Source organism: Lynx canadensis, chromosome B2 (genome assembly GCF_007474595.2).
Source record: "Lynx canadensis isolate LIC74 chromosome B2, mLynCan4.pri.v2, whole genome shotgun sequence".
Classification (NCBI taxonomy): domain Eukaryota; kingdom Metazoa; phylum Chordata; class Mammalia; order Carnivora; family Felidae; genus Lynx; species Lynx canadensis.
Window position 1 is genome coordinate 134633177 of NC_044307.1, and position 23160 is coordinate 134656336.

Sequence of the window (23160 nt, forward strand, 5' to 3'; positions counted from 1 at the left end):
GCCAAAGACTTGACTTCATGCATCTGAGCCCCCTCACCCCTGAACTAGTAAATGAGTTTCTCTTTGTTCTAAGAGTTAAAGTAATATTAATACCTAGCGTTTATGAAACACAGACTATGAACTTGGTAGTGGGCTGGGTCCTTAGGTTTGCAGTTACTAATCATCACTCAAACCCGGGACTGCCTATTTTATTATTTTTTTAATGTTTATTTTTGAGAGAAAGACCGCACAAGCAAGGGGTGGGGGCAGAGAGAGATGGAGACCTAGAATCTGAAGCAGGCTCTGAGCGGTCAGCGCAGAGCCTAATGTGGGGCTTGAACTCACGAACTTGAGATCATGAGCTGAAGTCGGACGTTTAACCGACTGATCCAGCCAGGCGCCCCTGCAATGCGTAGTTTATAGATGAAGACTTTAAATGATAGCTGAAGTCCTTGTTCTTTTCTCACCTGGTACCACTCTGGCTATTACGAGGGTCTGTCGATGGTAGGCAGTATTTTAGACCTAATTTTCCAATCCTATAAGCATTTTTAAGCCCATACTCCATTACGGTCATTATACATCAGCCCGTGGTATCTGGGCTTCATTGAACTTTAAGCCAGAAAGGATTTAGTTTGCATTTGTTATAATAACTACCTTCAAAAACAGTGGATTGGGTTAAAATAGACGCCCCCATTTTCAAACCAGGAGAAAGGCAACACACATGGTGGGAAACTTCTTTATGCTTTTCTTTTGGTTTATTCTGAGGAGCGGTAATATCCCAGTGTTTGGGACGGTCACGTATCTGTCCCTTATTTCAGTGTAAGGATGTTGAGGAGCCCTTGCGGGACCAGGATGCAAAGCCAAGGCGTGAGCGTTGGGTTCCTTCAGCATTGTTGTTTTCGCTCCCCTCAGTTTTTCTTATCTAGACAGCCTGAGCAGGGGTGGCCCTCAGGATCTGGAATCTGCCCAGTGAAGCGGGCCAACTTGTGGGTCACGGGTGTGGTCACTCCTTTGATGAAAAGCTAGATTCTGGCAGGGGTTTATCAAAGATCACAGTACGAAAACATCTCAATTCATACTAAAAGTGAAAAGACTGACTTTATCCCAACAGTCTTTGCTTCATTTCTGTGGAAGCTAGATCTCTGAATACAGGATGCAGAATTAAATCTTAAAATATTACATTTTTGTTTACATTAAAAAAAAATTTCAAAACTTCAGGCCAGCTAGATATCACCCAGCTGCCCACATCTAATATGGTGCTTCCTTCTCTCAGAGAGCATGACTAGGGCTCAGTGTTCTGTCTCCCAACTTCACGTCCTTGGGCCAGGTCTACTCATGGTCTACTTACTGGAAGCTACTAGAGAATATGTTTGTTTCCTTCACTTCACTGGAGTACTGAGTGCCATATCCACCGCAAATGACAAACTCAGTTTGAATCCGTGGTTTACTTATAATGTATCCGTCATAATTATATGCTCATAGATGATGTTCGGTAGATAGGTTTTGGAACAAGATTGGCCATAAATTTCGCTTTGAAAAGCAGCACAACAGTATGTGAGCAAGGTGTAAAACTGGCAGAAGTCCACAACTCAAACCAAAACGATGTTTTCAAAATAGAGGTGACTTCTTTTTCTCTCTTTCCTGCTTGTCCACTTAAGGACACAGTATTCGCCTCCCCCCACCCCCTTTTTTTTTTGTTTTACTTCAAATCTTCAACCAAGCTGCACCATTCTGTTCTAGTTCTCACGAAGAAAATATTTTCATTCAGTGCAGAGATAAATGCATAAGCGCTGGTCCATGGAGGTCTGCGGGCCTCACTGTGTCCGAGCCCCCTCCACACTTCAGCATCCATCTTTTATGGATGAAGCTGCATTAAAAAGGATACTCCTGTATTGAAAATTCCCGATTTCAAAAGTCCGATTTTCTGAGAAAGGGTGATTCTGTTAGCAGTCACCTCTTCGTCTCTACCGTCCCCCTCCTCCTGACTGTCGTGCGAGGCAAATAAATTGCATCCAAAATACCTACAGCTGTAAGCCCTAAATTGTGTGTCTCCTACGCCCTTTTCTTTTTGCAGTAAAAACCAGCATTTGAGCATGGGGAGCTATTAGGTCCTGAAGGAAAACAATTTACCAGGTAGACCATCCAGAAGGGTCACAAAAGCAGTGGCATCATAAACGCCTCCACTGCATGGCCAGAGTGCAGAGCAATTACTGAGGGAGACGGTGATCTGAAGGCCACATGTCTTGTTTGTTTCCTCCCTGTCCTAACAGAGAAGCAATCAGTAGGAAATTTCAGAAAGCTTACTTGTCTCTCACAGGAGTCATAAGTGGAATGGGGTCAGGTGCCCTCCATTTTACAATGGGTGGCTCTTGATTTCCTGTTGTGGCCCCCAAACTCCTATTACAGCAAGATTAGAGACAGTAGTAAAGGATGCCCTAAATTTCTGTTGAACACATGAACCCCATTGTGAAAAATGCCCAGGGTTGATAGGTTTTAGCTGCCACTGGAATTCCATCAAGTAGCCCACATTTTAAAATATTGAGCACCTACTGAAGCAAAGCTTTTTAAACTGCAGGTTGCAATTCATTAGTGGGGTGGAAAATCGGTGTAGAGGGTCGTAAACAGCAGTTTTGTAAAACAGAATAGAAAATACCAGGGTGCATTCCAAAGGTAAGATTGATATTGTTACTTGTAATCTTGGTTCAGCGTGTATGTCTCTGCGTGTGCATGTGTCTGTGTGCACTGGATGAACGTGAAGTGTGTTTCTTACTGTAGATTATAGTTTAAAAAACAGTCTGAGAGCCACTATGGGCTCCAAAACCAGGACGAGAGTGGGGGGAGCAAGCAGGCAGGGTGCAGACTTCAAGGAGGTACTCAAACTCTCAGGTACTCGGCTGCACCTGCCTGACCCCGAGAGCAGTCACCTCCAAGTGTGCCCCTAGGCGCGCAGGTCACCTCCCCCTAATCCCATTTCTAATGATCATTTTGGAGACCTCAAAATCTGACCCATGAACTCTGCCAAAGTGTTTTATCAGTGTGGGAAGATAATGGTTCTCCCTAAACCCCTGGACTGAAAACCCACCTGGCAGACTTCCTGGGAAGACAGCAGAGTCGGAGGAGCCCAAGCTCACCTTGTCCCATGGACACAGCTAGGTAACAGCCACATCTGTGCATCCTCCCCAGAAAACAACCCAAAGATTTGGCAAAACAGACCTCCCAGTCCTTTGCAGAGAGAAGGACATATCAAAAAGGTAGGAGGGGTGAAGACGTGGTTGGAACTGAACTCCTGGTGAGACTGACCACAAACGAGAGACACAAGCACTGGAGAAGGGAGAACAGACGGCACACCAGGCACCCTAGACATGGGGAATCTGCAGCAGGAAGAGGAGTCTCCACCATCTGGCTTCGAAAAACAACAGGGCTTAACTTTGAGTTTTTAATAACCAGCTGGGCTTAACTCCAGGCACTTTTTTTTTTAATACTTATTTTTAAGAGACAGAGAGTGAGTGGGGGAGGGGCAGAGAAAGAGGGAGACAACAGAATCGAAAGCAGGCTCTGAGCTGACGGCACAGAGCCCGACACGGGGCTTGAACTCACTGACTGCGAGATCATGACCTGAGCCAAAGTCCGACGCTCAACCGACTGAGCCACCCAGTTGCCCCGATTCCAGGTACTTTAAAAAATCAGTGGCTCAGCTCCAGGAGAGCCGAAGATGACAGGAAATAGTCCCCTTAAAGAGCCAGCACGACAAACCGCCCTGCCAAGATATGGCAGAGAAGCAGCAGTTTGAAAAGCACCTGGCGTATATGTGCAGGAGATTTATTTACTAATCTCAGAATGGGTACTGGAGAGGCAGGGGTCTTTAGGAGACTTCTCCAAGAACTGGTGCTATTGCCCCCATCCCCACCATGTAGATCCCTGGACCACCTGCAGGAAACAGGGGGACACTCTCCACCTCCCTTGGTAACACCATGCACCCTGCCCCCATGTCCTCGCCCCGTTCACACCACCTCAGCTGGCACGACTCCTTCCAAAGCAGCTCTCGCCAGGTCGCATCCTATAAGCAGCCCTGGCAGGGATTGCTGCCTCTTCAAAGTGACTCCCAGCCTATAGAGAGGGGAAGATAACCACATGCCCTGGCAGCCAAACTTTGTCACTGGCAGTGCAGAGTGAGTGCTCTGCCGATCAGGGCACCTGCAGCCCTGGCATCTGGCCTGACTCCAGCCCCGCCCACCAACAAAAGCTTCTCGGGACAACACCCTGCACTTGAGTGTGACGGCACCCCTTGCAAATAGGCTGAGGGCAGGCATCCGGTCTGATTGACAACACCACCCAACTGTGAGCCCATGACCACCCAGACCTCTTAGCACAGGGACCAAACCCAGCCCACAACAGGCAAAGTGGACCAACTGAAGATAAATGAAGCCCAGTACAACAGTAGGGCACACGCAGCACACACAGGAGACACCCCTGAAGCTCCTGGTTGTGATAAGCAGGGGACATTGGGCTACAGAATACCACAGGACCTCTTCTTCGTAAGGCCACTACTTTCAAAATCAGGAGATGTAAATAAATGACTTTCCTAATATTTAGAAACAAATGCAGAGTTAGACAAAATGAGACAGAAGAGTATGTCCCAAGTGAAAGAGCAGGACAAAACCACAGCCAAAGAGCCAAATGAAACAGATAAGCAATATGCCTGATGGAGAATTCAAAGTAATGGTTAAAAAGATACATACTGAATTTGAGAAGAGTGGAGGATCTCAGGGAGACCTTCAGCAAAGATAATATAAAAAAGAACTAATCGGAGACGAACTCAATAATTGAAATTAAAAATACACTAGAGGAAATCAGATTAGAGAAGGCAGAAGAATGGATCAGTGAGCTGGAAGACAGAGGATAGGAAAGCAACCAGGCTGAACATCAGAAAGAAAAAATGAGAACAGGTTAAGGGAACTCAGTGACATAATCAGGTAGAATAGCTGAAAACTTCCCTACTCTGGACAAGGACGCAGACATCCACATCCAGGAGGCAGAAAAAGCCCCCAGTAAAATCAGTCCAAGGAGGTCCACACCAAGACAGAGTAATTGGCAAAAAGTGGTGACAAAGAATTTTTAAAGCAGCAAGAGAGAACAGTTACATACAAGCAAATCCCCATAAGGGTGTGTATCAGCTGATATTTCAGCACAAACATTGCAGGCTAGAAGGAAGTGGCATGATATACTCAAAGTGCTGAAAGAAAAACAAAACAAAAAACCTGCAACCAAGAATACTCTACCCAGCAAGGCTATTATTCAGAATAGAAGGAGAGATAGTTTCCCATATAAGGGTTAAAGGAATTCATCATCATTAAACTAGCCTTACAAAAAAACATTGAAGAGAATTTTTTGAGTGGAAATGAAACACCATAATCAAGAGTACGAAAATTATGAAAGGAAAAAATTTCACAGGTAAATACAAACATAAAAGTTCAATCACTAAAATACCAGTAAGGAGGTAGTAAGATCAGTTATATCTATAAAAAATCAGTCAAGTATGACATCATACATAAAATATGAGAGCGTGGTAGGCAGGGGGAGTAAAAATTTAGTGTCTTTAGAATGGTTTCAAACTTAAGGGACCATCAACTTAATATAGACTGCTATATGCATGGGAAGTTATTTATCAAACTAATGGTAACCACAAATCAAAGACCTGTAATAGATATGTAAAAATAAAGAGAAAGGAATCCAGGCATATCACTAAGAGAAAGCTATCAAACCACAAAAGAAGACAGCATGCCAAGAAAGGAAACACAGAGAAGAACTAAAACAACTGTAAAACAAGTAAAATGTCAATAAGTACATACTTATCAATTATTACTTTGAATGTTAACGGACTAAATGCTCCAAATCTGTTAGATGCTGCCTACAAGAGACTCACTTCAGGCCTAAAGACCCACACAGAGTGAAAGTGAAGGGGTAGAAAAACATTTACCATACAAATGGAAGGGAAAAGAAAACTGGGGTAGCAGTATTTATACTGGACCAAATACACTTTAGAACAACCAGTGTAACAAGACAATGAAGAACACTACATAATGATAAAGGGAACAATTCAGTAAGAGGATACAACAATTGTAAATATTTATGCACCCAACATGAAAGCACCTAAATGTATAAAGCAGTATTAACAAATACAAAGGAAGAAATTGGCAGTAATACAATGATAGTAGGGAACCTGAACACTCACATCAATGGACAGGTCATCCAGTTGAAAATCAGCAAGGAAACAGACTTTGAATGACACATTGGATCAGATGAACCTAATAGATATATTCAGAACATTCCATCTAAAAACGATATAAATTCAAGTGCACATGCAATGTTCTCCAGAACAGATCACATGTTAGGCCACAGAACAAGTCTCAACAAATTCAAAAAGACCGAAATGACAACAGGCATCTTTTCCAGCCACAAAGGTATGAAACTAGAAATCAACCACAAGAAAAAAATCTGATAAGAGCACAAATACATGGAGGTTAAATAACATGCTATTAAACAATGAATGGGTCAGCCAAGACATCAAAGACAAAATCAACAAATACAGGGAGACCAATGAAAATGAAAACGCAATGATCCAAAGTCTTTGGGATGCAGCAAAAGCTGTTCTAGGAGGGGAGTTTACAGCAATAGAAGCCTACCTCAAGAAGCATGAAAAATCTCCAACAACCTAACCTTATGTCTAAAGGAGCTAGAAAAGAAAAAAGCCCAAACCCAGTAGAGGAAGGAAATAATAAAGATTAGAGCAGAAATAGATGAAATAGAGACTAAAAAAATGGAACAGATGAAATCAGGAGCTGGTTCTTTGAAAAAAATCAACAAAATTGATAAACCTTTAGCCAGATTCCTCAAAAAAAGAGAAAGGACTCAAATCAAATGAAGGAGAAATAACTGACACCACAGAAATAAAAAGGCTAAGAGAATATTACGAAAAATTATATGCCAACAAATTGGACAACCTAAAAGAAATGGGTAAATTCCTAGAAATCTAGCCTTCCAAGACTATATCAGGAAGAAAAAGAAAATTTGAACAGACCACTTACTAACAATGAAATTGGAAGGCAATTTTGCTCACCACTATAACACCAACAATGCCACTAGCAAGGACACCGAATCAGTAAAAAACAAACAAGACAGCAGCAGCAACAACAACAAGAGTCCAGGACCAGATGGCTTCACAGGTGAATTCTACCAAACATTTAAAGAAGAGTTAAGACCTATTCTTCTCAAACTATTCCAAAGAACAAAAGAGGAAGAAAGCTTCCAAATTCATTCTACAAGGGCATTACCACGATACCAAAGCCAGATGATAACATTACTGAAAAAGAAAGCTACAGGCCAATATCTGATGCACATGGATGCAAAAATCCCTAATACAATATTAGCAAACTGAATCTAACAATACATTAAAAAAATCATTCACCACAATCAAGTGGGATGTACTCCAGGGATAAAAGGGTGGTTCAGTATTTGCAAATCAGTGTGATATGTTAACAAAAGAAAGGATAAAAACCATATGATCATCTCAATAGATGCAAAAAAAAAAAAAGCATTTGACAGACTATTCATGGCAAAAACTCTCAACAGAGTAGATTTAGAGAGAACATACCTCAACAAAAGACCATATATGAATAACCCACAGCTAACAACATACTCTATGGTGAAAAATGGACAGCTTTTCCTCTAAGATCAGTAACAAAACAAAGATGTCCATTCTTTGCCACTTTTATTCATCACTTTTATTCCTAGCCACAACAATCAGACAAGAAATAAAAGGCATCTGAAGTGGAAAGGAAGAATCAAACTTTAATTATTTGCAGATGACATGATACTATATATAGAAAACCCTAAAGGCGCCACCCAAATCCTAGAGCTGATAAATGAATGCAGTAAAGTTGCAGGATACAAAATCAATAAACAGAAATCCGTTGCATTTCTATATGCTAATAATGAAATTGCAGAAAGAATAACAACCAAAAATAATAAAATACTTAGGAATAAACTTGACCAAGGAGGTGAAAGATCTGGACGCCAAAAACTGTAACACGCTAACGAAAGAAATTGAAGAGGACAGAAACAAAAAAGCTCATGGATTCGAAGAACCAGTATTGTTAAAATGCCCATACTACCCAAGTGGTCTAGAGAGTTAATGCAATCCCTATCAAAATACCAACCACATTTCTCACAGAAAATGGAATAATCCTAAGATTTGTATGGGACTACAAAATACCCTGAATAGGCAAAGCAATATTGGAAAAGAACAACAAAGCTGGAGGTATCACAATCATAGATTTCAGATACACTACAAAGCTGTAGTAATCAAAACATTATGGCACAAAATAGACCCATTGATTAATGGAACAGAATAGAAAGCCAGAAGTAAACCCACACTTTTACGGTCAATTAATCTACAAAGGAAGCAAGAATATATAATGGGGAAAAGACTGTCTCTTCAACAAATGGTGTTGGGAAAACTGGACAGCTGTGTGCAAAAGAATGAAACTAGACCACGTTCTTATACATATACAAAAATAACATGAGACCTGAAACTATAAAATTCCTCAAAGAAAGCACAGACAGTAAGTTCTCTGCCAGTGGCCGTAGAAATATTTTTCTAGATAGGTCTCCTGAGGCAAGGCAAACAAAAGCAAAATTAAACTATTAAGACTATACCAAAATAAAATTCTTTTACACAATAAGGGAAACCATCAACAAAAGGCAGAATGGTAGAAGATATTTGCAGATGATATATCCAATTAGGGGTTAAAATCCAAAATCTAGAAACACCAAACTTCACTCAACACCAAAAAAATAATGGGCAGAGAGCCCCTAAATAGACATTTTCTAAAAAGACATCTGGTTGGCCAACAGACACATGAAAAGATGCTCAACATCACTAATCAGGAAAATACAAGTCAAAATCACGAGATCCCAATTTACACCTGTCAGAATGGCTACGATCAAAAAGACAAGAAATAAGTGCTGGCAAGGATGGGGAGAAAAAGGAAGCTGCATACTGTTGGTGGGAATAGAGACGGGTACAGTCACTGTGGGAAACAGTATGGAGGTTTCTCAAAAAATTAAAAATAGAATTAGCATAGGATCCAGTAATTTCACCACTGGGTATTTACCCAAGAAAGTGAAAACGCTCATTTGAAAAGATACACGTACTCCCGTTTATTGCAGCATTATTTACAATAGCCAAGATAAGGAAGCGACCCATGTCCCCTGATAGATGGATAAAGAAGATGTGGTATGTATGCACAACGCAATATTACTCAGCCATAAAAAAGAAAAAAATCTTGCCACTTGCACATCACGAATGGATCTAGAGTGTATGATGCCAGTGAAATAAATCAGAGAAAAGACAAATACCGTATGATTTCACTCATATGTGGAATTTAAGAAACAAAACGAACCAAGGGACAGATCCAGAGGACAGCGGGGAGGTGGGTGGGGGGTAAAATAGATAAAGGGGATTAAGAACACACTTGATGAGCCCTGAGAAATGTATGCAATCGGTAAATCATTGTATACCTGAAACTACTAGAACACTGTGTGTTCACTGTGCTTGCACTGCTCAGCTGGAGTGCTGGAGCACAGTGACTCCGGAGTTCCAACAAACACCTACGTCCTCCTGTGGTTCCTGAAGGTTTTTCTCTCCTGTTAATGACCTTTCCACATCCAGACGTTTTCAGGAAATTAATTCTCCGAACTGCTTTGGATGGTAAGGATTTCACAGATAACATCGGCAGACTTAATGCTTAAAAGAATCGGATGTTACCTGCCAGTGTAGACACTGGCAAACTTCACTCCAGGTGAATTCAGGGATCTTTCCAACAGAAGTAGAATGTGTGGAAGTGTAATTTACACATATAATTTATATTAACAGTTAGAGGGAAGGAAAGCCTTATTTCTAAAATTTATACTAAAACTTTTTTTTTTTTTGGTTTCGGGTTTTGTTTTGTTTTTTAAGAGAGTGTGTGTGTGCAAGTGAGTAGGGGAGGGGGAGAGGGAGAGAGAGAATCCCAAGCAGGCTCCATGATCAGCACAGAGCCCGATACGGGACTCGATCCCATGACCCTGGGATCATGACCTCAGCGGAAATCAAGAGTTGGACGATAACTGACTGAGCCACCCAGGCACCGCATATACTAAAATAGTTTTAAGAATTTTTCAGTTTTAACTGATTTTTACACTTCATGTTTAGCAGGATATGCTTTCTGAAGAAGTATTTCCCTTTTCAATTTTATCCGTGATATTCAGCATATTCAGGAGTAACACTGAGCTAACAATCTCCATGTAACAATGAAATAATGACTTCTAGTGCTTAGCATGTTGCTAACACACAGGTGGATGGGGTCAAAGCCCTCACATTATGCATAAGGTGCCATTTGACCATGCCTCTGTTTTGCCAACTGCAAAATACTTCCCCTGTTGATTTGTATCTGATTTAAAAGGATGGGACCATTATAAGTCTTATTGAGACAGCTCCTGTTCTTATCCATCAGTCTTAGTGCTGGAGTTCTGCCTGACATCATCCATTTACTATTATCAGTTTGCAGTTAGAAAACTGAAATCCTGGAAGGAATCTGGTTTTCACTGCTGATAATGGCCAAACCAGTAGTAATCATCACAGTGTGCTGGCCTTTTCTTCTTGTCCCTTTTCCCTCACTTGTACAGCATGCACACGGAGGTTTTATCAGAGAATGTGTTTCTTGTACCCACCTGAATCCATCTGCCCCGATTTCTCCTTGCTGCTTTATTTTTTATTTAAAAAAATTTTTTTTAATGTTTATTTATTTTTGAGACAGAGAGAGACAGAGCATGAATGGGGGAGGGTCAGAGAGAGAGGGAGACACAGAATCTGAAACAGGCTCCAGGCTCTGAGCTGTCAGCACAGAGCCCGACATGGGGCTCGAATTCACAGACTGCGAGATCATGACCTGAGCCGAAGTCTTAACCGACTGAGCCACCCAGGCGCCCCTCTCCTTGCTGCTTATCGAAAGGCTGAGACTGCTTAAGCGGGAGAGGTCAAAATTCTAAATTAAAATATTTTATTAGAAACGTCTATTGAAACAATAGACTGGGAAGAAAGCTTTTTGTTAGAACATAGTCGTCTTTTGACGATTACAGCCAGCCATTTCTTTGTCCCTTCCAAATGTGACATGGGTTTAAAATTTTTATCTTTTTCTGTCAGCCTGAAATACTAGGATCATCTGGGTATTCCCCTCAGGCATCTCAGCCCAGTGTCAAAGCACACATACATCAAACACAGTATTAACCAAAATATAGCAAAGGACACCTAATTGGGGCGGGGCAGGGCGGGAGGGGTGGTGTTAAAAGTACTGATGAAAACGATTTAGCACAGGGCCTGACCACAGATAGTAAATTCTCAGTGAAGCTCATCAAGCAACACTAGCAGTTGATATCAATTAACAGTTGTCAAATTAGATGATGTCTGACTGATAGTTAAATTATAAGCCTGGCAACTGATTTTAATCAGGGCTGTTGCTTCCATTTGAAATTAGAACTGTATCAGTGTTTTACAGATCATTGCAAGCAAAATACTCACACAAGCTTCTTTACTTATTTTTTTTTAAGCTTCTTTGCTTATTTGTGCCAAGTTTGGTTGACTGTTCACACACAGGATACCGGATACATAGCTCGCGCACGCGAACAAACCAGTCAGAGGGGAGTGCTTAGGGGAAAGTGCACTTTGAGAATTCCCTGGTCACCAGCGAACCTTAGGGGGCACCATTTATAGAATTCAGTCTAGCAGCCCTTTGCAACCCTGGCCTTAGGAAGCTTTCCTCCCGAAACAGAAATCCCATCCTGTGGTTTCTAAGTGGGGTACAGACAATCAACCTTCTTTTACACTGACCGCAGCTAGGAACAAACATGAGGCCTAGATTGATTTTACTGTCTGACACAGCCTATTTTTTTCCCTCCTAACATTTAGTTTCGGTCTCCACGAGTCCATTAATAAGTCTAAAACTTCTTTCTAAAAATAAAAATGGGGCCATAATAACCCTATATCACCCAAAGTCCTAAGTGGTGATCTCATATCCTTAGTATAATTCAACAGGGAGACAGGACATGGGGATTTCAGTTATGTCAGCACAACTTTACCCGAGTTTGACTGGTTTTTTTTAAAACGATTGTAAAATATTCCCTTGTCTCACAGGCAAGACTCGGAAGACCGGCCTTCTCTCTGTCAAGTCGTCAGTGGAGTCCAGCTTTAAGTCCTTCAACAGGAATCAGCTGGGCAACTACCCAACCCTGCCTTTAACAAAGTCCGGGGATGCGCTGAAGCCCGGGGAGGAAGGCAGGCTGGGCAGCGGTCTCGCCCCTCACACCTCCAAGTGCTGTGACCAGCCATGTGTGACTGGTCTGAACAAAAACCGAAGAAGCCTGCCCGTTTCCATCTGTCGGAGCTGTGAGACCCTGGAGGGCCCCCAGCCCGTGGAAACTTGGCCCAGATCCCATTCCCTGGACGACCTTCAAGGAGAGCCTGCTGCTGAGAAGGATGTGCCCGGCGAGGTGACAGAACCCTCCCCTCAGATTGTACCACAAGTGCCACAAAAGACAACCCCCTCCATCACAAAGGTTCAAAGCCCCAAACGAGATCCTGCTGTTGACAATGCACTGCTACTGACCCAAAGCAAGAGATTTTCTGAACCTCAGAAGACAGCTAAGAAACTAGATGGTTCCATAGCAGCCTCCTCCCGTGGCACATCACCTCCTCCGTGTTTGCCCAAAAACTATGATGCTCAGCCTCCTGGAGTTAAACACGGTTTAACAAGGACACCTCTCGAGGGTCACAGGAAAGGACTCGAGTCTGAAGGAACGCATCATCCCGCGGGCACCAAAGAAGGCCTAGATGCCGAGCAGAGGGGCCCCGAGGCAAGAACGCAGGCCAGACATCCCTCCCAGCCTCCACCTGTTCCCGCCAAGAAAAGCCGAGAACGCCTGGCCAACGGACTCCACCCCGGCCCTCCCGGTCCCGACGCACCAAGCCTGCCCGCTAAAAAAGGCAGCCCCAGTGACTGTCACTCACCTCAGGCTCCTAGGCCTCCCTCGGCACAGGAGCCCAGCAGCCCACCCAGCTCGAGGCCGCCGCCCTGGCTCTCAGAGCTCCCGGAGAGCGCCAGCCTCCAGGAGCATGGCGTGAAGCTGGGCCCGGCTCTGACCAGAAAGACCTCCTGCGCCCGGGGAGTGGACCTGGAAACGCTCACTGAGAACAAGTTGCGAGCTGAAGGCATTGATCTCACTGAGGAGCCGTACTCTGATAAGGTACCCGAGGCCTCACGGGCCTCTGCTGTTTTAAGTCAGGCAGCCAGGTAAGAGGAGCACCACAGCTGCCCCTGACGCCGGCCTGGTGGCAGGGGCCGTGCTCGCCGCGGGGGTGCGTGGGCCCGAGCGGGGCCCCTCTGCCGCCAGGCGATGCGCCAAACGGAGCCGACGCAAACACGGCCTCGGACCTTTCTTCTCTCTTCCCTTCCCTCCTTTTGCTTGGTTTCGATTTTTGGCGGCTAGATTTTTGCAGGAACAACTATCGAGGAACACTAGAACTGGTTCCAGAAAGGGCTGCTTTAGTGGACAGACCTGAAGTGCAGTCTCTGGGTCTTACTGAACGTGTATCTTTTTAGACGTGAACACGTACCCACTTCATTTCCTGTCTGTAAAATGAGATTCATAATAACCTGCGTAACTACCTTTTCTACAGGGACTATTAGGAGCAAATAAATGTGAGCACACTGAAAATTGTAGAACCCTTTTCAGATGTAATTATATTGTACAGTTACCTGTATAGTTAACAGAGGAGGAATGATTATATGAAATATCCTGCTGTACCAAAAGCACTGAGAAAACTCATTTAAACTCCTTTCATTGAAAGCACGTTGCTCATTTGGAAAAAAAAAAAAAAAGAAAGAAAAGAAGAAAGAAAGAGTAGATCTACCAATACCAAAACGATTTCGGAGACCAATGATGATAGATATAGCTGTACATTATTCCTAGAAATGCACATTTTGTTAGAGTACATCCCTGGGAGGCCTTGTTATAAACTTCTTTTCACCACAAATGCCTTACAGTATGATCTTCCTCCTCCTCCTCGACATTTAGTGAATAAAAACCCCTTAGAACAGAAAGGAGTGAGAATTTGAGTCTACAGTACACGCCTAGGGATTGGCGGTATAAAATAAACGGGCTGCAAACGCGAGACTACCTGCCGTAGGGCACAAGTCTGCCCGTTTCCCCTGTCATTTAGGAAATAGTGCATGTGGTGCAAAATGATCCAGTACAGTGAGGTGAGGTCACTGGTCCAACTGATACAAGACGATTATGTTCTTAGGTTTCAAAACCTTTTCCTCAGAGCTCATCAGTACCCGAAAGATCAAGATGTAAACATGTTCTAACACCCATCATGATTCTCAGTCTATGCACTTCAAGTGAACACTTTTGGTGACACATCCCAGTAGCCGTAGGTGTCTTAGCCTACCTTGTCTTGTGTTTGCTGCTGTCGAAGAAGAAATTCGTTGCCACCCGTGACGCCACATTTCTGCTCTCCCTCACAGCACGGCCGCTGTGGGATTCCCGAAGCCCTGGTGCAGCGATATGCAGAGGACTTGGATCAGCCCGAGAGGGAAGTTGCCACCAACATGGACCAGATCCGCGTGAAGCTGCTTCGGAAGCAGCACCGCATGGCGGTGAGCAGCCGGCACCCGGGGTCTCCCCTCGCTCAACTTTGGGAGTCCACAGAGTTAGGGCGCTTCGGGATGCGCGTGCTGGCCGCCACGGAGTAGCCCAGGGTTCCCTCCAGCTATCAAAAGGAGACACCTGGAGGGAAAGCAATATTCAGCCTGTAAAGTTTTCAAAATACAGTTTTGGAAAGAAAAAAAATGAAAATTGGCCATAATCCCAGAACTATGAAAGTTATTTTTTTAGGTCTTTAAATTTATATCTATTTCTAACTATCTATTTGTATCTATTTCTATTTTGAGATAGAGAGCAAGTGAGAGAGAGAGAGAGAGAGAGCTCACCCTTGCAAATAGGGGAGGGGCGGACAGAAAGGGAGAGAGATGATCCCGAGCCGAGTGCAGAGTCCGATGTGGGGCTTGATCCCACGAACCGTGAGATCATGACCTGAGCTGAAATCAGACGCTTAACTGACTGAGCTGCCTAGCACCCCTGAAAAAGTTTTTAAAAGTCTGTCTAGCTATTTCTCTGCACATACAATAGTAAATATGTAGTTCTGAAACCTGATGTTCAGTTCTCAGATCATGAATCTGTTACTAAACATTCTTTTATATTATCAATATGTCAAAACGTTCTAGTAGGTAAATGTGCCCTCATTCAGCCAATCCCAAATGGTTGCAACAATTAAATTTTCCCCAACTTATTAAATAACTTAGCAAACAACACCCTTAATATATAATAAGTCTTTGTAGACTCTCAAGGTCAATTTGAGTATATATTCCTTCAAGAGGATTTGCTTGTAGAAGCCTGCACAAAATCTCAAGCATTTGCACATTTGTCAGAAAACTGCCTTCCTAAAAGATGTAGCACTTGGTCTTCCCAGAAGTCAATTGTAAATGTCCATTTCCCTGCCCTAGCCAACACTTGGTATTATTGCATTTTATGTTTTTTAGAACTACACTAATGATGTATCTAATTTTCTGGTTAACGTAGATTCAAAATACCATGGAACATCTGTTTTATAAAATCTCTACCTGGGCGCCTGTGTGGCTCAGTCAGTTCCCTATCTGACCCATAATTTTGGCTCAGATCGTGATCCCAGGGTTGTGGGATTGAGCCCCACATCAGGCTCTGCACTGAGCATGGAGCCTGCTTGAGATTCTCTCCCTCCCTCTGGCCCTCTCCCCTGCTCATGCGCTCTTAAAAACACAAAACAAAACAAAACTGTACCCACTGAGTATCTTACTTGCCACACTACCACACAGGCCTGCCTCTTTATTCACCTAGAGATTTCACTGAAGAGCTTATCACCAGAAGACAAAATAGCAGGGTATAGAAATGCTTACAAATCGGAGACTTGGACATTAGGTTAATTAGGGTTAGATCTAATTCCAAATACTTTGTAGAACCTCAAACACTTCTTTGAAGACAGATCTCACCTTCGAGAAGCTGAGAAAGAATTCTCGATGCTACTCTTGGGTCTTCGACACCTCACAGCAGGATCACTTTGTAATAATCTAGCAGTGCAGTATTTCAGTAGTGTTCCTTTTAGGTATATAAGAGCCCTCCAGTAGCCTGTGTCAAGTCTTTATAAAATTGCTTTCTTTCTTTATCCAGATCCCAAGTGGTGGACTCACAGAAATCTGTAGAAAGCCCCTCTCTCCCGGATGTGTCTCGTCTGTGTCAGATTGGCTGGTTTCCATCGGTCTGCCCATGTATACCAGCGCCCTCACTGAAGCCGGGTTCAGCACATTGGGCCAAGTGCCTTCTCTGTCCCACACTTGCCTTCAGGAGGCCGGCATCACAGAGGAGAGACACATAAGCAAGCTTGTGTCTGCAGCCAGACTCTTCAAACTGCCACCAGGCCCCGAGGCCATGTAGCCAGGCCCATCATGGAGCTCCCCGGACAAGAGCCACCCTTTCACTGTGCTTAGGATGCTAATGCAATCCCTCCTCCTTGAGACCTGCAGACCAGATCCAGAAGAAAGGCCCGGTGTAAGGCCGACCGGAGCACGAAACCTCGGCACGGGACTGATGACCCTCTCTTCTCCAGAAGAGCCCCCCTCGAGGAAATTGGTGTGGTTCTCTTTGACTCCCCCAAAGAAAAGACAAGCACTAACTTTTATTTTCAGAACACAAAAGAACCAGGATGCCAGCTCGCCGCCCATGCTGTGCCTCCAGTCTGTCTTGGTGTGCTGGCAGAGGGAGGGGGCAGCCGCTGTCGTTTCTGAGAATGCCCTTGCCTTGCTGTCTGTCACCCTGCGGGATGCCTGAGGGCAGGCGGGTATTGGCCAGGCCAAAGTAACAGACCCAGGAGTTACTGTACGCCATTGACTATGCTTGTTTATTCAAAAGTAAGAAAATCTGGCTGCATTAGGAAAAAAAAAAAAAAAAGTCCTATTCTCCTTTAAGTAAACAAGAGACATTTTAATAATTGCTTTCTAGCAATCAGCTTTTATTTGCCTTAATATAAGCTTTTAAGCAGTTATCTGGTGTTCACCACCCTGTAACCATAGTTCCAGATCTTCAGCCTAGACTGCCATCTAACATACCAGAGATGTTTTCAGAAAAAAAAAAAAAAAAAAAAGAAAAGAAAAAAAAAAAGAAAGAAAAGAAAAAAAAGGGCTTTTCTAATTGCCTCACTCTAACATGGCTTAATTTGTAGGGGTGTTTGTCAGGCACAAACTTCATGTTGGCTTTCAGTTTTTAAACTAACCACAAATCCAGTAAAAAGCTATCTGAAACTCACAGATCAGGTGTGTATGTGAGCGTGCATGCATGTGTGTCCATGTGTGAGCGCGTGTGTATAGAAACTACCTTCATTTTAAATCAGTTTTGTTTTGTTTACGATGTTGGTCACCGTGCTGCAGTATTGACTTTGACTCCCGACCACGACCATTCCAGAATTCACTCATCAGCTAACAGGTCACCTTTGCAAAGCCACGTAGGTCGAATATTTCAGAAAGATGCTTTTAAAAGGGAAGTAGTTTATAAGAGATTTTTAAAGTTTTTTTTTTTCCACTTTTATAATTAAGGTACTGTTTTCCTCCCTTTATTGAGATCATTCTTTTAATCCAGATAATAGTTCATTCTGGAGCCAGACAAAGCACGTTAGCCATGTATTAAGTATTTGCCATTTTCAGTTGTTTTCCTACTGATTAGAGCATTTACCATTCTCTTTTAGTCTGGTGTCTGACTTTTCTAGCACACAGAAATTTAGGCAACTAAATTAAGGTTTCCGTCGCTTCCTAAATGAATTTCCTCTACATTCTTAGTCATGAGAACTATTCTAAGCATTGAATGTGATCATTGACAACAAACACTTTGAAGACAAAGCCTTGATCAAAAGCTCTTAAACATTTCATCTCCTCGTTAAAATGATTCCCCTCAAGGGGGGGGGGGGAGTAACTTCACTCATTACAAAGCCATCTTCAGCATTTGCTCTATGTACTTGGATCCGTGTTTCTGAGGAAAAGGATGTTCTCAGGTTATATATTTTTTTCACGCTTTGGTATACATTTAAAAAAAATACGTTTCTTCAATAGTATTCACCTTCTATAAGACGCCATGTGAAAAAGTTGTGGAAATGCAGAATAAAAAGCTAAAAGCTGCCAACTTTCTACCGAGATCTGAAAAACAGCCCATTTTTGCCATCTCGGGTTGTGCACACAGCCCACGTGGAATGTGACTATACCGCCGAACTGTAGCGCTTGTGCTGTGGTGGAGACAGGTGCAGGGACACGGAGCCTCGGCATGACATTCTGAGATCCTGCTCGTAGTGTAAGCCGACCACACACAAGTCACACAACAGATAACAGAGGAGGAGGGGGTCATCTGTGAATTTCCCAGTGTTAGTTCATTTTCAGTGTCAGATTTTCATTTAAGTAAAAGTGGCACCAGAAAAGGGAATGTTCTGGAGTTCTTGAAAATGCCAAACCCTATTTTTGTCATTCTTCTTTGGAAATCATTGCCTTTGCGTAGAAAAATCAAATTCAGGGACCATGAATGATTTTCAGTGGGAAGATCTTCCTAACCTGAGGGGTCTGAGATTTTTACTTTATCGTGCTTTTAAAAAAAATTTTTTTTTTGTTATTGTTAGTATTTGTTTGGTCTTTTGCTTTAAACTTTTAATTTGATCCTAGAAAAGCCTGAATGTTTGTGTGTGACATTTGACTAAGGTGGTTTAGGGACCGCGTGTCAGAAGACAGGTAGGTAGGTGTTAGGCGCCAGCAATATCCGGTTTTAATCAATTGCACTTGGTACAGAATGTTGAGGAAGGGTTTAAAGTGTCGTCTTTGGAAAGCACAAAAGAAACCTGGAAAGGCAATTTGGCTCAGGTAGCTACACATCCGTTGTGTGTAATTTTTACTGTAAAGCTGTCTAGAAGGAAATGCGGCCAGCCCCAACCACTATTTACATTCCCAGATAACCAGGAAGCAGATACATTTTCATGGCCTTCTCTTAGCAGCCCTTTTCTCTGTCCTGATCCCCAGTGTGGGGGAAATTGGAAATTACTAGTCTATTGCAAACCAGTTCCTGACATAGCAAAATTTGCTTTCATAACTGCAGCAAAAGAAATCAGTTCACCAAGTCAATGCTGCATTGTGTGTACTGTATTATTTTCAGAAAATATAGTAGTCTGAGTCCAAGTTACCTTGATTTTAAATTGATAGAGAAATGCAAGAAACTGTCAAGCAAGTTATATAACAACTAACAACATTGCACTTTCTGTATATGAAATCAATATTTAAATAACTTATTTTTCTCCATTGCTGTTCTTAAACATTGTAAGTAGCTGTAATATACCAGTACCGATATGTCCTTGCGATTGCTTCAGCCCAGGAAAGCTGTGTATTGTTTTAAAAATTGTAAAAACTATTGTGATGATTCATTTAGCAAAGAGAAAGGTGGACAGAAAGGTTTTCCTATGTATCAAACTTGTCTATAATTATGTCATCTTATGTACCTAGGAAAAATAAATAAATTTCGTCAGTTGACTATGCCTCTCTTGTTGTTCCTTGGGTATTTCAAAGATGAACGGAGTAGAAATGAAAGGTAATTTACAAAAGTGTGGTGTAAGAATGAACTCTATTGTAAAAACAATTGTATACAATTAATTCTGCCACATCACAAAACTCACACACACTCATTCTCTTTGCAATATGCTAACGTACTGCCTCTCCCAAATATTGCATAATCAAATCCCAGAACCACAGCATCTTAGACCAGAAAGAATTTTGAAGGCATCTACAGTCTAAGCCCATCATTTTCAAATGAAGAGTGAGTCCACGTAGGTGGTTGACTCATCCAATATCACACAGCTAAGTGGTAACAGAACCCAAATCTTTCATTGAGGGAGGAAAAAAAAAATCTAGGTTCGGATGGATATTCCAGAAATTGACCTGACAAAAATCATGTTTCAAATTGGTGTATCACAATTGATATAAAAACTTTTTTTTTATTAGGAGGACATTGTTTGTAATAAAATTTTGAATAGGTGATACCCGTACTTGAGATTAAAAAAAAAAAACAAAAACAAAAAGCGCCCACTCCTTTCCTCCCAGCCACTATCTCCGTCCTTGCAGGTAAGTCGTATAACCGGTGTGTGCATATCTTTTCAGAAATGCCCACACATTTACAAATACAACTGCCTATGTATTTTTCCATACAGGAATGACCTTATATTCTTCACACTTCCTTACCGTGATTTTACATTCAATGTATGTTGGAGATCTTTCCATGTCAATACCCCACCATTCTCTTAAAGACCACATAATACTGTTATGCCAATAATTTAATCACTACTCTGTGAAAGGACAATATCTTGCTGTTATAAAAAAGCTGTTAGAGGGCGCCTGGGTGGCTCACTCAGTTAAGTATCCGACTTCAGCTCAGGTCATGATCTCACAGTTTGTGGGTTTGAGCTCCGCCTCGGGCTCTGTGCTGACAGCTCAGAGCCTGGACCCTGCTTCGAATTCTGTGTCTCCCTCTTGCTCTGCCTCTCCCTCCCCCTCAAAAATAAACATTTTTTTTTTTTTAAAGAGCTGCTAGGAATATCCTTGTACCAATATCACGTAGCACATGGAACTGTTAAAATTACATGTATTTTAGATTTTGATAGAATTTTTTTTAAACAGAAAGATGAAATACTGCCAAATTTTTTGGAGAAAATGCATCAGAATGGGATTGAGAATAGGAAAGATTACCTTCTTTGGTTTATCATTTTTGAGAGAGAGCACACGAGCGGAAGAGGGGCAGAGAGAGGAGGGGAAGGAGGATCTGAAGTGGCCTCTGTGCTGACAACAGCGAGCCCGATGCGGGGTTTGAACTCACAAACCACGAGATCATAACCTGAGCTGAAGTCGGATGCTCAACTGAGCCACCCAGGCGCCCCTTGATAGAATATTTTAAATCCACTGGTAGACTTCGTTAAAGGAAGCTTTACCAAGATAGGTTTTATTTCTAAATCCGGGTGTTACGCTCTATCCCCTAATCCATTTTGCAAATGGGGAGATTTCATGTATTCTTAGTGTGGTGGTTCATCTGAAGGGCTGAATTATTTTAAATAAGTCTCCAATCTTATCTCAGACTGACTCCTAAGATTCAACAGTTCAATTCAAAGAAAATACTTCCTTGTGATTCCTAAGAAACCATGACCCGACTCTTGGTGTTTGTTCTAAGTGCACTTCATATATGGACACTTGGGTTGCTTTTACTTAGAAGTTACAAAGAACAGGCACCTGCATGGCTCAGTCCATCCGTTAAGCTTCCGACTCTTGATTTCGGTTCAGGTCACGATCCCAGTTTGTGGGTTCAGGCCCCGCGTCCAGCTCTGTGCCGACAGCATGGAGCCCACTTAGGATTCTCTGTCTACCGCTTTCTCTGTCCCTCCCCTGTTTGTACTCACTCGTGCTCACATGCACGCGCGCGCTCTCTCTCTCTCTCTCTCTCTCTCTCTCTCTCTCTCTCACACACACACACACACACACACACACACACACAAAATAAAGGGATAAACTTAAAAAGAGAAGTTACAACGACATACATTTGATTAGGGAAAGGAGAGAAGGATGATGGTCATTCTTGAACTGCACAAGCCATTTTGGAAACCTTGGAATGACGGCTTTCTCACTCTTAGCTGGGAGGACCCACTCAGAGCTCACTGTACACAGTCCTTCCTTGGAGTGTACGTCCATGTGTGAGTGTGAGAGGCAGGGTGAATACTCAGGTGTAGGTGTCTGGACTTCCCCTCACGATTGCGGGCAGCTTTATTTGCAAGCATCGCCATTCCTCCCCCAGTCCCTCCAACACTACTCACCCCCCCACCCCCAGAGAAAGGGAATTTAGCTGCCTGTCCTCGTGCCCTTTAGCAAAAGCACCTGAAGGTCCTAATCTAACCACGCTGGAGACAAGTGTGGAAGGACTCCGGGATGTGCGGGGGAACCATGGCAGTTAAGACTCAGCTGATGGGCCTTTACCGCCATCCCATGCATTCTCAACACCTGGGTAACAGATAAGGAAGGTCACAGCCATGAGCGAAATGTGTACGGAGGTCTGTGGGAACCAGAGGAAAACCCGACTCAGCCAAGGAGAGAAACCAGTCAGAGGAGGCAGTCGATGTGGCTTATAACTGTGTGCCTGTGTGCTAAGAGCACTAGGCCCTCAAACACACTAAGTCTTGAAAAGCATGAGAAAATAAGCAAGAAAGTCTCTCCCTCCCGCCTCCTGATCCACTCGCCTCTCATCCTGACTGGATGATCCTTTCCCCAGATGAATAAAAAACTTGGAAGCCATATCCTGGGCCCCCCCTCTCCGGACCTCCTTTCAGCACACTTGCAAACTCCCCCACGTCCTCACCTCCGATTTCCTCCTCACAACAGCATGACTGGAGGGGCGTCCCTCCATCTGCCTAATCCTACCCGTGCTCAGGATCCGGTCCTGGGATCCCTCGCTTCTCTGCAGCTTCCCCTTGAACGTGTCTGCAGCAGGCTGGTGCTCTGCTTTCCAGGCCCATCCAGAGCCCCCTTTGGGGGTAATTCCTGCATTTCCTTTGGGACAACGGCAAGCCTCACATTTCCAGGGATCCGGGTGCAACCTTTCGTCCTGGTGTCCCCCAGGCCTCTCCGAGTGGTGAGCAGAGTTCCTAGCTCATAGCCTCCATGACCACAGGACTGGGCTTTGGAGTTGAGTGTCAACACATGACAGGGTTGGAACTGAGCTATCTGATGGCGGTGCCCAGGAAGCTGAGCGATGGAGGAACCCGCGGTCCTCCTGTCCTTTCCAAAGCTCGTTCAGCCTTTCTTTTGTTAGATTCCTTATGCCACCGGCCAAACATCTTTTCTCAAATACTCCTAATATTCCAACTCTAAAGCCTCCCACTTTGAACTTCCAAATGAAGCAGTATTCACAGATATGTACGGGCAAGGCTATAGCTACGAT

At 43.2% G+C, this 23160-nt stretch overlaps 1 protein-coding gene across 4 annotated transcripts in view; it reads left to right on the plus strand.

Annotated features, from left to right (window-relative positions):
• Positions 1-19723, plus strand: part of SASH1 (SAM and SH3 domain containing 1) — a 195437-nt gene extending 175714 nt beyond the window's left edge. For all 4 annotated transcript variants that reach the window (XM_030316548.1, XM_030316551.1, XM_030316549.1 and 1 more), the window contains 3 exons: positions 12209-13317; positions 14601-14732; positions 16339-19723. In XM_030316548.1, the coding sequence (XP_030172408.1) occupies positions 12209-13317; positions 14601-14732; positions 16339-16602 (1505 nt within the window). In that variant the 3' untranslated portion in view covers positions 16603-19723. The remainder of the gene's footprint in view (positions 1-12208; positions 13318-14600; positions 14733-16338) is intronic.
• Positions 19724-23160: the final 3437 nt, after the last annotated feature.